Source organism: Falco naumanni, chromosome 4 (genome assembly GCF_017639655.2).
Source record: "Falco naumanni isolate bFalNau1 chromosome 4, bFalNau1.pat, whole genome shotgun sequence".
In the NCBI taxonomy this organism is placed as follows: domain Eukaryota; kingdom Metazoa; phylum Chordata; class Aves; order Falconiformes; family Falconidae; genus Falco; species Falco naumanni.
In genome coordinates, this window is record NC_054057.1 from 110,938,343 (window position 1) to 110,952,039 (window position 13,697).

Consider the following 13,697-nt stretch of genomic DNA (forward strand, 5'->3'; position numbering starts at 1 on the left):
TTTCTGCTTTTATACTAAATATATCTCAGATAGGAAAACTAAATTTCTAGAAAGGCCAAACTAGAGCAAAAATTAATCTTAATACTCACTGCCTTTCTGGTTGCAGCACAATTAAAAAGAATTTGTACAGTTTAAGGAGCTAAATTTAGTAAGTGCAAAGCAAATCTAGCCACATGAAACGTAAAAGGAAGTTTTTTTCACTTGACTGAAGCTACTGATTATAGCCCATCATAATTATAGATCTTCTCTGTTAATAGTACTCATTTCCAGAGTAAGGAAAAGGGTCCTTCAAACATCCATTTCTAAATGAGTCTAAAACCACTAACAGTAGCTATTGCACTTATCACACAAAATGCACTTCTCTTTAAATCTGTACCAGCACGTATCAGCTGAAAGTATTTTTAAATTGCTTTTGGTTGGTTAGGGGTTGGGTTTTGGGGAGGCAAATGCATGAGTTCAAGTGTATATAATATGTTATAGCAATGCTTAACTAATGTTTTCTCAGAGGGATTTTTTTGCGTGATTGGTGGGGTAATGTTTGAGATGCGTTATAAATTCAGGCCTCTGGCCAGACCCTCTCCTTATCAGGATACACAGAATGATGCCTTTTCTGGGCAGAATAGCAGACTGAGACTGCAGCCAATTTTTACTGGATTATTCATTCAGAAGGAGATGGGACAGGAAAGATGGAGGAATGGCTGCACATCCTGTCTCCTTCTTTATGGGAAAATTCTCCCAGAGAAACTTGTCTTATGTCTTCCAAATACACAGGCCCCAGCAAACCAGCATCTAGCACTGTCAACCCGTCTCCTTTGGAGTGAAGGGAAGCGTAAGGTAACAATTCTCTGCTCACCTGAATAAGTGGAAACCACAGAAAAATAACAAAGGCCTTTTTAGGAACTTTTTAGTAGTCTCAGTACTTTCATCCAGTATTATGAACAATGCGCCACACCTACTGCCCAACACTCATTCATGATTTCAGATGGATGAGATGCCCCAGTGTCTCCATAAAGGACTGGCCGGTACCCAGCCATACACTTTTGCTCTGTGTGTCTGCACATACAGGAGTGAGACAGGTTTGTAGTAGTACTTATTAAAGTTGTCCTAAATTTTTAAAACTTCCTTCTAAGAAGCTTAATTTTTCCATGCAAGGTGTCTGCCAAAACAGGTCTGTCACTTCCTCAGCGATGCTACGGAACAGTATAGTTCTGACTACTCTAGCAACCTCTCCTTTGAAAACTTTCCGTTTCCTCTGCTAGGCTGCAGCTGGGAAAAGGATTTTATCTAAGGGATGCCTTCTGTCCATCAAAGTCATATGCCCCTGAGAAATCAGATCCATCAGTCATATGCCTTTGAGAAGTCAGTGCCCCTTGCAGTTTGCTCAGAATCTGTGGTTAAAGTTCTTCAGCACCCCATCCATTCTAGAGATCTTTCCAGCTTAGCTGGCACCATCTCTAAAAGCAGAAAGGCCATCAGTTTTGGACACCTTCCCACACTCACTTGTAAATAACACGGAAATATGATTGATTTGAATCCAGAGAAGCCAAGAGCTTCACATGCAAGAAGCGAAAACTGGAAGAAAGATTAGTAGTGGTGTCTACCTGCAGAAGCAATCAGAACTAGAATCTGAAGCATAGCTTTTTACTTACTGTCTATTTAATACCAACTTTGTAGGACTAGCTGTGAGTCAAAAGAAAAGAAAAAACAGTATTTTGCTTACATTAACAGAAATATAATAAATCCTACTAAGTGCTATTTCATTCATAAAGAACAGCAATGCCAAGTTGATTTAAAGTCTTTTTCAAGTCTGCAAAGTAACTGCTGCAATTTATTGCTCTGAAATTAGCAAGACCTTTTCTGTCATATACTTCATTGCTGATGTGTTCTATTTCAGGCATTGTACCAGCTGACGTTTTATTGAGCTTGGTGGGTTTTTTTCCCCAGAGGAATAAACCGCAATGGAGTTCTGAAAGTAAAAAGAAAACTTACTGAAAACTACACAGTATATATTATATATTCATAGAACATATATCTGAAAGAAAATTAATGTAGTAGTTCATTAGGAGGGGATCCACCCACCAGATTATTTTCTAATAAGCCTGTTAGTGTATCTTTGATTTTACAACCACCACCATTTTCCGTAAAACTGGTATTATTGGCTCCCTTACCACATTTGAAATTATCTTCCTGTTCCTGATCATCGAGAGCACAAAGAAAACTACATTAAAACTTGTGTACCTGAAGTAAGTGGTTTAGACCCACTCAGGTAAAAACAAAAGCTCCCATCAGGAAAACATGCTGCCTGACAATATCCCCTACAAGGTGCTAACACTAAATTCTAACCAGCATATCAATCAGTGAAAGCATGATGACTTTATTTCGGCAGGGTATCATACGCGTGAAAGAAGGATGTATTAAAATCAGTCATTGTGCCAACATATTTTATAAATAATAATAATAATTAAAAGGTCCTAAAAAGGATCAGACAACAATAAGCAATATCTAGATGAAAACACTTTGGAATACCTTGCAGGAAATCATGAATTTAAAGCCTGCATTCATCAACAAGCATATTTGGAACTATCTGGCAGTTATTCCTAGAAGTGAATTATCTTATGCCAGTACAAGAGGAGTGGAAAATAAGAACATGAAAGATAAATAACATAAAAGAAAACCCTATGCAAGGTAATAAGAAAAATATTTGCTGCATCATAGCAAGTTAAAAATGTAATTTATTCATTTTCATACAAGCAAGCAGAGGGGAAAAAAAAAAAAAGCTAATGTGGTAAACGGTACAGTAACAAAAAGCTTCAAGTGACTGTCAGTCCTGTTCATAATCTCGCAGTGATTATTTATTCCAACACGAACAAGTGGAACCTGCAATTACCAATCTGTGAAGGCAAAGGTGGCCACTATGAAGGAGGTTTTTATTACCTTGTTTTCTGTCACATGAAGAAAGAAAATAAAGAAACATAAATTAACTTGACCATAAACTTTTATCTACTATGGGACTAACTTGGCATGCTACGTTCTACGGCGCAGCATTGTTTTATTTATCCGTCTTCTTATGTTCATGTGTTGCTGAGGCAGGACGGTCACCCCCTTCTTTGACAGAAAAGGAGACCAGGAGCTAAGGAAGCGAGCTGTCAAAAGCTGCAGACCTCCTGTTGCCAAGTGCATTTACAATTAGTTTACTGTATAATTAGAACTTCTGTGAAAGAACTAGCTCTGAGCATATTTCTCTCATCATCTCTACCTACAACACTCCTGCCACATTGCAGGGAAACCTGCCTTGCCTCTGACAGCCAGGCTACTAATAAAGTAATATAAAATAAAACAAAATACGCAGTCTTCCAGAGAATTTAACAATGTCCATAGCAGATTTACAGGTCGACCCTGCTCTCATCTCTGCTCCCTAATCCATCCTTGCTTAGGTAAATCCATCCCACGTCCAAGTGCCAAGAAGCTTTCTGGCCAGCAAATTCCATTCTACCCCTCACTTACAACTCTGAAAAAAAGGAGACTTTATTAAAAAAAAAAATCCTTTGTGAAAGCAAGACAAAGCCCCTGCACCCTGATGGCAGAAAGCGCGTGACTGGGATAACACCATGTCCGATGCTTTACACATTCAAGTAGTCTTTTCTAAACACAGTTATTTCAAATATTAACTCAGTAGCTAATTTAGAGAGAAAAGCTATATTTGTACCTCTTATTATATAAAACTTCAATGGCAAGTGATGTGTGAAGATCATTACTCTCTGCTAATTAACACTCCTAGGAGCAGAGACAATTAACTACATGATCTATTATCTCTAATAATTATTATTTACACAGCAAATAATATGCACACTATATGCAACTATAGGTTGGGGTTTTTCCTGACTGGTTTATTCTGAGAAAATGCTTACCAAGGACTTTATGAAAAAGTTTTAAAGAAAATATTGTGGGAGATTTTTTAATGATTGTCTTGCTTATACATAGAAAGATACTTTGGCCTGCGTTGCCTGTTTCCCATCTATAATGTATATCTACATTATACAGTTGCATAACACTGGGAACAAAATACGGAAAATGAGATTATAGACATAAATTTACCTGTAATGGTAATAATTTTGACTATGAAGTAAAAGCTCTTACAAAATATACAGATTTTTAGAAATCAGTTTGATCAAATTGCAATCAAATGAACTTATTTTTTAAATTTTAGATGGCTGAAATGCACCAGTTAGCTGGAGATTCAGAAATGCTCCAGACAATATTTTCATGCCATCACTTAAGCACTTCAAAAAGAAGAGCATATACACTTTGCACAAACTTCCATTACCACACTAATGTGCTGAAAGCAGCCAATAAAAGGATTACAGTTCTGTCCTCCAGTTACTTGACCCATAAGACAGCCTTACAGACCTAAACCCAGCCCTGCCAAGCCGGAAGGCCTCACCCTGAAAATCACGCATTGATTTTCTGCAAAGTAGTTTTGCCTCGGTGTTTCTACCTTTATCGTATGTTTAGTAACTTACTGTGCTCCTAAGACGGCAGAGCACAAACTGTAAAACCTGCAGCACTGCTTCACGAGTTCATACAAATCCACTTATTCTTTTCCAGACAGTGAAAAAATTAGTATCTGAATTCCTACAGCAGTTCATCACTCTGCCAGCTGAGGGTTCTCCTCTCAGTACATTCCTCTGTGACATTTTCTGGATGGCTTTAAGCACACTAGAAGCAGAGGACTTTGCCGTTTCGTATGTATTCCACAGTGACAGTGCAGGAAGATGATCCAAGCCTGCTGCTCCTTCCCCTGGCCTCCCTCACCCAAAGCTCGATGACACTGCCAACAAGCCAGTCCACTGTCATGACCTGGGCTAAGTGGCAGAAATTCATCCCAGATGCTTGCCACTGTTTGCTGATTTCAGTATTATTATGTAAGGATAAAACCTTCCACAGATCTACCCTTACATAAAATGGCTGTCAAATACCACTCCTCCTCCTCCTCCCCATCATTCTCAATCTTAAAACACAAATGACTGAAATCTTGACACATTACTGAAAGGCAGAATTTATTTTTGAGCATTGCCCAAGGAAAGCAAGCAGAGGTAAACCAAAATTTTTTTACAAAGGATGGTCTCTGCTCAGATTGTCACAAAAATCTACTCCAGCCCTTCTGTACCAACATCACTGGCGCAAACCTCCCCGCGGACAGAGCTTGCGGCCGTACATGGAGAACAGGCGAAGCAGCAGAACGAGGAGAGCCGCGCTGCTGCGAAGGGCAGCAGGCTCTGAGGGGCGGCTGCACCTCGGCTGCTGCCCCCGCGTTACGACCGCCTCTCCTCCTTATGCCCCAGTTTTACCTTCTTTCCCCTCAACGTGCCCTCACTGCCACACTCCCACTGATGGAGTTCTCCCTCCTCCTTCCCTGCCTCTGCCCCCCCAGAGCCGACCTGCTGTCACGCAGGCAGGTCAGCCTGGCCTGGCCACTTGGCCGCCGGGCGCCGGCACAGGCCTCGCCCGGTCTGTCCCCGGCCTCGTGCCGGTGGTAGGGAGCTACAGACAGGCAGAACGGAGCTTAGGCCAGGCTGTTTACTGGGGTTGTCAGTTCATGTTGTCATAAATGAAAGCTTTCCTCAACCTATCCTTATTAATTTCTCTCACCCCTTCTGTCCCTGTATGTGCCCTCATTTTTGTATGTTTTTGTCGGGGGTTGTGGGGTTTTTTTACTTAGAACATTCTTAGGGGCAACAGGTGAGCTTCTCTGGATAAAATAAGAGATAACCTGAACCTTCATGTACAGTAAAAACAAATGGCAATTTTACCTGTGTTCTAATGTTAGAAACAAAAGAGCTTAATAATAGGGTTTAGGAAGACTGTACCTGAGAGTAAAAATATCTTTCCAATTTCAACCAAAAAAATAACTAAAAACCTAGTTTGGAGGACAAAAGCTATTTTCTCATGGTTCTCTTTGAATAAAGGAGAGGATTCTAGTGACATCCAACAGCACCTAGCACGACTGCCCTTGGCACACGGCTACAATAAAGTACAGACTCCTTTGCTGGGTCCTCAGGAAATACAAATTCTGATTATTTTCTGTTGATAATATTCTCGGTATAAACTGATCTATTGGGTTCTGAGCTTTGTGTAAAAATGAAATAAACAGTCTTTCCTAACAGTTAGGATCTCATTCTTCCATTCTGTTTTGAGAACCAGACTTCATACAAATACACAGACACATAAATACACCTATACTCAGACAGGTGAAAGGTCTGTGATCTGTCAGACAGCAATTACAGAGCTGCAAGCAACTGCTGTTGTAAAGAGATGGCATCACTGAGAGCTTTATACATTAATGTGGGGAAACAGGTGGAAAAATCCATAAACTACTCTTACTAAAGTTTTTAATGATTTAGTAGAAAACTTCTGAATATCCATATTCCCCAAAACAACTTTGAAGTTGTTCTGAAGAAGGCTTTACTATATTGAAATTGATGAAATTATGACATGTAAAAGGAAATTACAGTAAATTTCTGTTGGCTAGATAATATGTTTGGGCATAGATATATACTATTCTTGAGACAATTTTTTTCATCCGATTAAAAAAAATACACTCTATTAACTCAAGTATTTGATAAAGGAATCCCAGTCTTTAAAATTATTTTTAAAAAATATATATATCAGTGAGAGAGAAGTGTATTTGTACTTTGCTTACCTTTTTAAAGACTATTTCTGACAGGAGCATTAGGTCTTCCAACAACCCAGACAGCTGTACTTCTTTTGCAAATATATTCCTCACAAATAAAAAGAACCCTTCATCTGCCTACTACATCCATGTTCTCAATACCCACAGTAGGTTTTCATTTGTTCCTGCAAAGCAACTCTTGTGCTAAAACCTCATTTTCCATTACTTTTACCACAAAAGTAATTTCTTCTAATGGTTTTCATATATGAATTACCTACCTGCCCTGCCAGCCTCCCTCCACCCCTTCTCTCCAGCAAGTAGGAAGTTGCATTCGCTCCAGTATTCTACATCAGACAATCACTCAAAAGCACTAAATATTTATTCTTAACAATAAAATGCAGTTGAATTGCCAAAATCTCTTGAACTGCTTTCAGTATAAAGAAGTTAGAAATTTTGTTCCGTTTATTTTAATAAGATTGCTCATTATAGATTCAGGAAAAAGTAATTATACAAAGCAAAAAGGTGAATTAAGACCTTCCTCTCTCTCCTAGTAAATCTGAATGGCTGCATCCATGTTGCAGCGCCATCCTCTGCTATGTGCCACGTACCCCTGCAGCCAGCCTGCATCCTCAGCAGCATTCTCCCATGGAGAGCAACCCAGAAAAAACTCTCCCCCAGAAAAAAACTCCTTTTGAGAAACCTCGTGGAGAATCCCTGTTCCTCCCTGCTGGGGTTATCCGGGGCCCTCAAAGCCACCCCTGCAGCCCTATGAGGAGAGGCTGGCTGAGCGTATGGTGAAGACTCTCGCGGAGGACTACGGTAGGAATGTGGCTGGAATTTGGGCACTGGCAGCAACCTTGCTAACTTCAGTATTTTCTTAGATGTTATGGTGTCGTATGCAGGTGTTGTTCTGCCATATGATAAACAGAAAACATTGCTTTCTCTGTTCTGGCTGCAATAAAATTGTCTACATTCTTTTTTCTGCTTCATTTTCCCCTTTTGGTTTTATCCAACAGAGGCCTTGTTTGTTCCGAAAGTTTTACAAGGTCACATTCACTACTTGACTAACATTTACTAACATATAGACTGACATATGTTTACTTCATTTCCTAAGTTGGCAGCAGTTGGGATAGGGAGTGAATGTTTTGCACTTTTCTGCGACATCTGCCTTTTTTTCCTTTGAGATCCTCAGCTAAAGGATGCTGCTACATTGTGCCACATACTGTGCAAACGTAGTAAATGATACTCCAGATCATCAGCACTGAAAACAATCCTCCTGATGCAGATCCAGATATTCGTCTAGTAGAGGCATAAGGAGCTTTTTTGCTCCCTAGGCACCGATCAAGCACCAAATGAGATGCCTGTGTTAGATCCTAAAAATAACGGGTTCAGCTGGGCCTTTTCCACTGGTGCTGAAAATCACTCAGCCAAATACTAATTGGGATCTCTTCTTAATAAGAACCCATTATACCCATCCAGCAAGCATGTCATCGATGCCCTCTGACAGCCTTCAGGAAATTAGAAGAAGAAATACTTTTCTAATTCAAACTGAATTTATGCAAGAGAGAGCTCAACGGAAGAGTACAAACCACTAGTTCTGGTATTTGGAGGCTCTATTTCATTATTGCTCCATGATATTCAAGATCAACGCATTCCTGCTCCAAGTGCAATCAAAGTATTCCTGAAATGCCATTTTTGTTATCAGTCAGAGATGCTTTACTGTCCTCATCACAGCTCACGTGCAAAAACGTATGAAGTCTAATTGTGATTTCCTTATGGGAAAGCTATCTAAAACATGGATGCTGGAAAAGAAAGGTTTTCTGGAGAACAGCTTCACACAAACAGCATAAAAGCAGCATTAAAGTTGTTCCAAAGCTAATGGAATGCAAAATCAGCTCAGCCAGTAACTTAATCCTTGGAAAGCACTAAAAAGAACTATATTTAATGATGCTATTGTTCAGTTGGAATAATTTGTGTTTAATTTCTCAGGGAAATTAAAATCTTTTATCCCAAGCAGCAATATTATTTTCTTTTTATATTTTATCAATGATTCAATTGCCCCTTAATCAAAAGACAATGCAAAAGGGAATATTTCTCATTCAGCAGAGCATCTCGACTAATTTTATGGTCCCATATGTGATCACTCTGAACAGAAGTTCATACAAAGCGCAATTTACAGCATACGCATAACTAGATAACCAAAAATAGAATATGCAAAATTCAATCTCAGCGACATAACGCTTATATGCCCTTTGGGTTTGAGCTGATATTCCCAGTTTGATTAAATATGCTCTAAGAATGAGTGTACAAGTATGCATTCAGTATCAGCAGGTAGAAGAGTAATTCTGTATACTTAATCCTGGAAGCAACTCCCTTATGTATTTTTTACTGTATTTATTTACGATTTAAAAGGGGTTACGGAACAATACCCTGTACCTTAAACTTTAGCTTGAGCTTGTTATTAATAATGAATGAAATTAACTTTTCTGATATTGGAGTTGTTAGTCTCGTGGGGTCCATACTGCAAGGCTTGATCTTATGATGTTATTACAATAGCGAAAAACATCACAATTATTTTTACACAGGTAAGTTCAAGTAGTCACCTGATACAGATTCAGCACAAACGTGATTTCCAGAGGATTTCACCCATTTATCAATTTAACAGAGAATCAGTTTCTGTGCAAAGCTAAAGGAGAACTGAAATGGTGAAATACTGACTCTTTTTAATAGGCGCACATAAGTAATTTCAACAAGAAGCAATGAAGTCAAGCCAGAATAAAAATAAAAAATAAATTCAAAATAAAATTGAGACCAAAGTGAAAATTCAGAACTGCTACTGACCAGAATTTTTTCCGTCAAATTTAACTATTACCAAAGGAGAAAAACAGAACATTAAACTTAATATTACAGATGCATTACTCTGGAAAGTGTGATGCATTCCCATGCCTTGCTCAGAAACCTAATTCTACTCTGAGATTCAGAGAGGACAAATTGGTACAGAAAATGAGCAGAAACACTTTGTTACTGTGTTTGATCTCAAGCATTCAGAATGAGCAGCACAACATAAAACAAATGAAGCACAGCTGACGCAGAGGCTTGCTCTGCCAGTCACACCTGACTTAACTACCACTAGCCTGCCTGCCGGCTGCCTTGCTGTGTTTTAGGAATGAGGAAAATTCTGCCAACATTGGTAACGTTCTCTCAAGCCCCATAGTGACAGCTAGGACTGATGCTGGTGACTAGCATTACTACTGTAGCGGTTATACAAACACCGGTTCATGTAGCTACCTATTATCCTTCATCCCAGTTTGGGTCTATTGCCTTCACTTAATCCCAGCCTGTGTGTTAAGGATGAGTTTGATTCTATTTCTTTTTCTACAGAAAGAAGTACCTGACCTTACATAAGCTGTAACAATATTAAAATAACTAAGATGTATGTTCCTTTCCACAACAACCAAGTTATACCTATTTGTGGAAGCACGATTTATCCAGCCAATAGTAAAATATTCTGGCTTATTTACAAAGGCGCAAATCAGAATCCAAAAAGCCACTGCCATAAATTATCCACATTGAGCCAGTACGCAGCATTTACCCCAAAACACCTGAGAATGGAAGGCTCGTCTTTCATTTCAGCTAAGCTGGTTGATTTTGACCTGGACAGATGATAGGAAAAGGACAGAGCAAGATCCAGGAATCAGCTGGGAAGCAGTGCCGCTAGCTGGATGCTCGCAGCTGGGGGAGCTCTGCTTCTCGGAGCTGAGTTCTAAGTCAACAGGGCTGCCTCCAGCCTCAGCTGAGTAAAGGTACTGGCCTCTGCAGTGCAACAGAAGAGGTGCACTTACACTGCTGGCTGATTTCAGGTGAAAGGTGGCAACAAACGGGATCTTTCAGAGCTGATGGAGTGTTTGCGTGATTCCATGTCAGCTCTTGATGTAGCCTCAAGCTGCCCCAGAGGCTGGTGTGAGAGCAGAAGAGTGAGTGTATCACAGCACAGATGACTGTCTGACGGGTGCCAAGCTGTGGCTTGAGTTCAGATGCTAACCCTGGATAAACAATTCTCAGGAGCATTCCCTTCAAAAACACCTTTGGTACCCACACACTTTGTGTATCTGCATCAGGTTTCTCTAAATGCTCTTCTTCCAAGTGTCAATTGTTACTAATATCCAGATATTTACATAGCAAGAATTAATGGAAATACATGGTCCAGGTCTCAGTAGTATTTCACCAACTGTCCTCTGTGATTGTATTTTAAGACTGCTTTTAAAACAAACATGAAGTGCTTGCAAGACCATATTACGCAGCTCAGCACAGAGCTATAAAAAGAACAATATATAAATTCATAAGCTGAAAAAACTGTATTTGTTCTGCAATATTAAGATTAAGCTTGACCTTTCAAAGAACAAATCTATTGGAATTGCAAAAGTTTTCAGCCTCTTAATTAGCTCTGCACTGAAGCGTCTAATGCCACAAGCAAACAGGATTATTTCCATTTTGCCCTCCTTTACAGACTGAATAAAATACTTCTGGATATAATTCACTTGAAACCAGAATGAATAAAGATCATTAACCTCACTGACTTAACTAATCCAATTTGTCCTATTTGAGAATTAATTGAAAGTTCTCAGACACACAAAAAAAAACTTTACACATACAAAATTTCAGAGAAAACTAGTTGTTAGCAAATTTACCTGCACCAGATCTGGGCCCTCCCAATGTAACAACAGCAGGAGTTTTTAAATGTAGCATGGTCTTGTAAATAGAAGTATGTCCCTATCCTTAAAACATAAAATATATATTTTTTTACAGTACCTGTTCTCATTTTGAGAATCTCAACAGTATTTAAAGCTTCATATCAACAACAGCATGTTAAGGAATTAACATTGCTTAAAAAAGTTACTACTGCTTCTGCTATGTTTCATTTTACTGACAGCAAAAGCCTGCTTACCAGAATTTTTGTAGTATAAGCACTGTTGATAGCAATTGCGTTAACCAGCAGATCAAGGGTTTTGGCGGGTAAAGAATCGGGGTCTGGGATCTCTTTGTAGTGGACATCACCAACGTAGGCTTGGACGACCGTCATCCGGTTGGTTGTCAGTGTCCCTGTTTTGTCAGAGCAGATGGCTGTAGCGTTACCCATAGTTTCACATGCATCTAAGTGGCGGACCAGATTGTTATCCTTCATCATTTTCTGAGAAAAAGCAAAACAAAAAACCTTCAGGATTTGCTTTGACAGATTTCTAATGTCGGTTACAAAAAGCAAAAAAGCATGTATGTAGTCTTGCTCGTGAGAACATAATGCACACTAAAGTAGAACTTTATCGGGGCCAATAAGCCAGGCTCTAGTTATAGGTAACCATCAGTGCCTATCCCTGAATTAATTTTGCCTTTGAGAAACAAATATAGTTCCATTAATTTTTGCAGTATATATACATTTTAAAGAACAGCTAGAACAGCTAAAGAAACTGAAGATAACAATTTTTTTTAATTAGTATCATTATAGTAAATATTAGACTTTTTTTTTTAATACTATTTCCATTGCCTTGATGTTATCTAGCTGCATGCAGAGGGACTATACATTTTGGGAAAAAAATAAAGAAAATTACAAACAAATAAAAACCCCCCACCAAACAACAACGAAAGAACCAAATCCCCACCCTACATCCCCACAAAATCTACCATTTTAGAGTACTCCATTCCACAGTACATCTTTTTCACAGTCAACCTGGAAATACATGTTACCCTTGGTTATGTTCTCAGTATTTAAAAAACTCTGTGCCTAATTACCTGACCCTTGCTGGCAGACAACATCTTATAGCCATGGAGCACGATATCACCAGTTGTACACAAAGCTGTGTTGCAGTTTGATACTGCAGATATAGATACACATGTATGTACTGCGTGTGTTGGATGAAAGACATAAGGAGAATGGGAAAACCTTTTAAAAGCAGCTAAAGTCTTTATTAGCAAAACACCAGGCTTGAGATGTGCTTTTTTTCCCTGATAGTAATGATGTTTGTCTACATAAAAAACAAGCTATCCCATTCTAATTTTCATATGTTCATTTGTTTACATACTAAATTAAAATAACTATTACAAAATCTTCATCTAAGATTCCCAGAATGTTTAAATAAGGCCCATCTGACCAAATTGCCAAAAAATCTGAGAAAACTCCTAGATAGGTGATGGAGTGAATCAGAAGTCCAAGATTTCAATCCTCTTTAATTTCCTCATAGAATCATTTACCTTGGCTACAAAGAAATGTAACTGCACATAAGAAAAGTACACAAAATCTCCAGTGAAACTTCAATTTCTTTGAAAAGTGTTCTTGAAGACTTCCAATCCTTGTCAAAACTTTGTATTATTGCAAAGAAAATCTGAAGACAAAGTTATTGTGTATCGAAAGACTGGACTCTTCTTAGTAAATTCTGCTCAGTGCATTCCTGGTAACCTTGCAAACTACTGTTTAATATTCCTGCAGTGTGTAGTTTTAAAATAATATGTATCTGCATTTTTGTCAAAAATACTTTCAGTATAAAGCAAAGTTTCACTTTAAAGAAATTTCACTCTCATTACATTTTGAGCCCATTCATTTACAAGCCAATTTTCATCACACCTGATAAAACCTGCAGACTAACTCACTAGTAAACTCAACTGAACAGCATTTTTCTCCCATAATTATTTTTAATGCTTCTTACCTTTACAGAATAAGCCAGAGAAATAGTGACAGCAAGTGGAAGTCCCTCGGGAACAGCAACCACAAGTACAGTAACACCAATAATGAAGAATTTAACAAAATACTGAACATAGACAGGAGTGCACTCAGGCACCCACTGTTTCTTGTTGACCACAAATGTGTCAATGGCAAAATATAGTACCAAAATTATTACAGTGATTGCAGACATCACCAAACCTGAAAACAGAAATAATCAATTACTACAAAACAAAACACAATTAAAATCATGTGCATTTAGAAATCTACACTTCAATTTGATATGAAATTATTTTCTTATGCTACATGACACTTTTC

General features: G+C 38.6%; 1 protein-coding gene across 13 annotated transcripts in view; it reads right to left on the reverse strand.

The window, feature by feature from the left end:
• The window catches only part of ATP2B2 (ATPase plasma membrane Ca2+ transporting 2), a 432,794-nt gene that overhangs the window by 68,173 nt on the left and 350,924 nt on the right, over positions 1 to 13,697 (reverse strand). For all 13 annotated transcript variants that reach the window (XR_005827588.1, XR_005827589.1, XM_040592327.1 and 10 more), the window contains 2 exons: positions 13,366 to 13,580; positions 11,616 to 11,858 (listed from right to left, as the gene is read on the reverse strand). Coding sequence is in view for 11 of the 13 variants with exons in the window: in XM_040592327.1 (XP_040448261.1) it covers positions 11,616 to 11,858; positions 13,366 to 13,580 (458 nt within the window). In the remaining 2 variants the exon portion in view is untranslated. The remainder of the gene's footprint in view (positions 1 to 11,615; positions 11,859 to 13,365; positions 13,581 to 13,697) is intronic.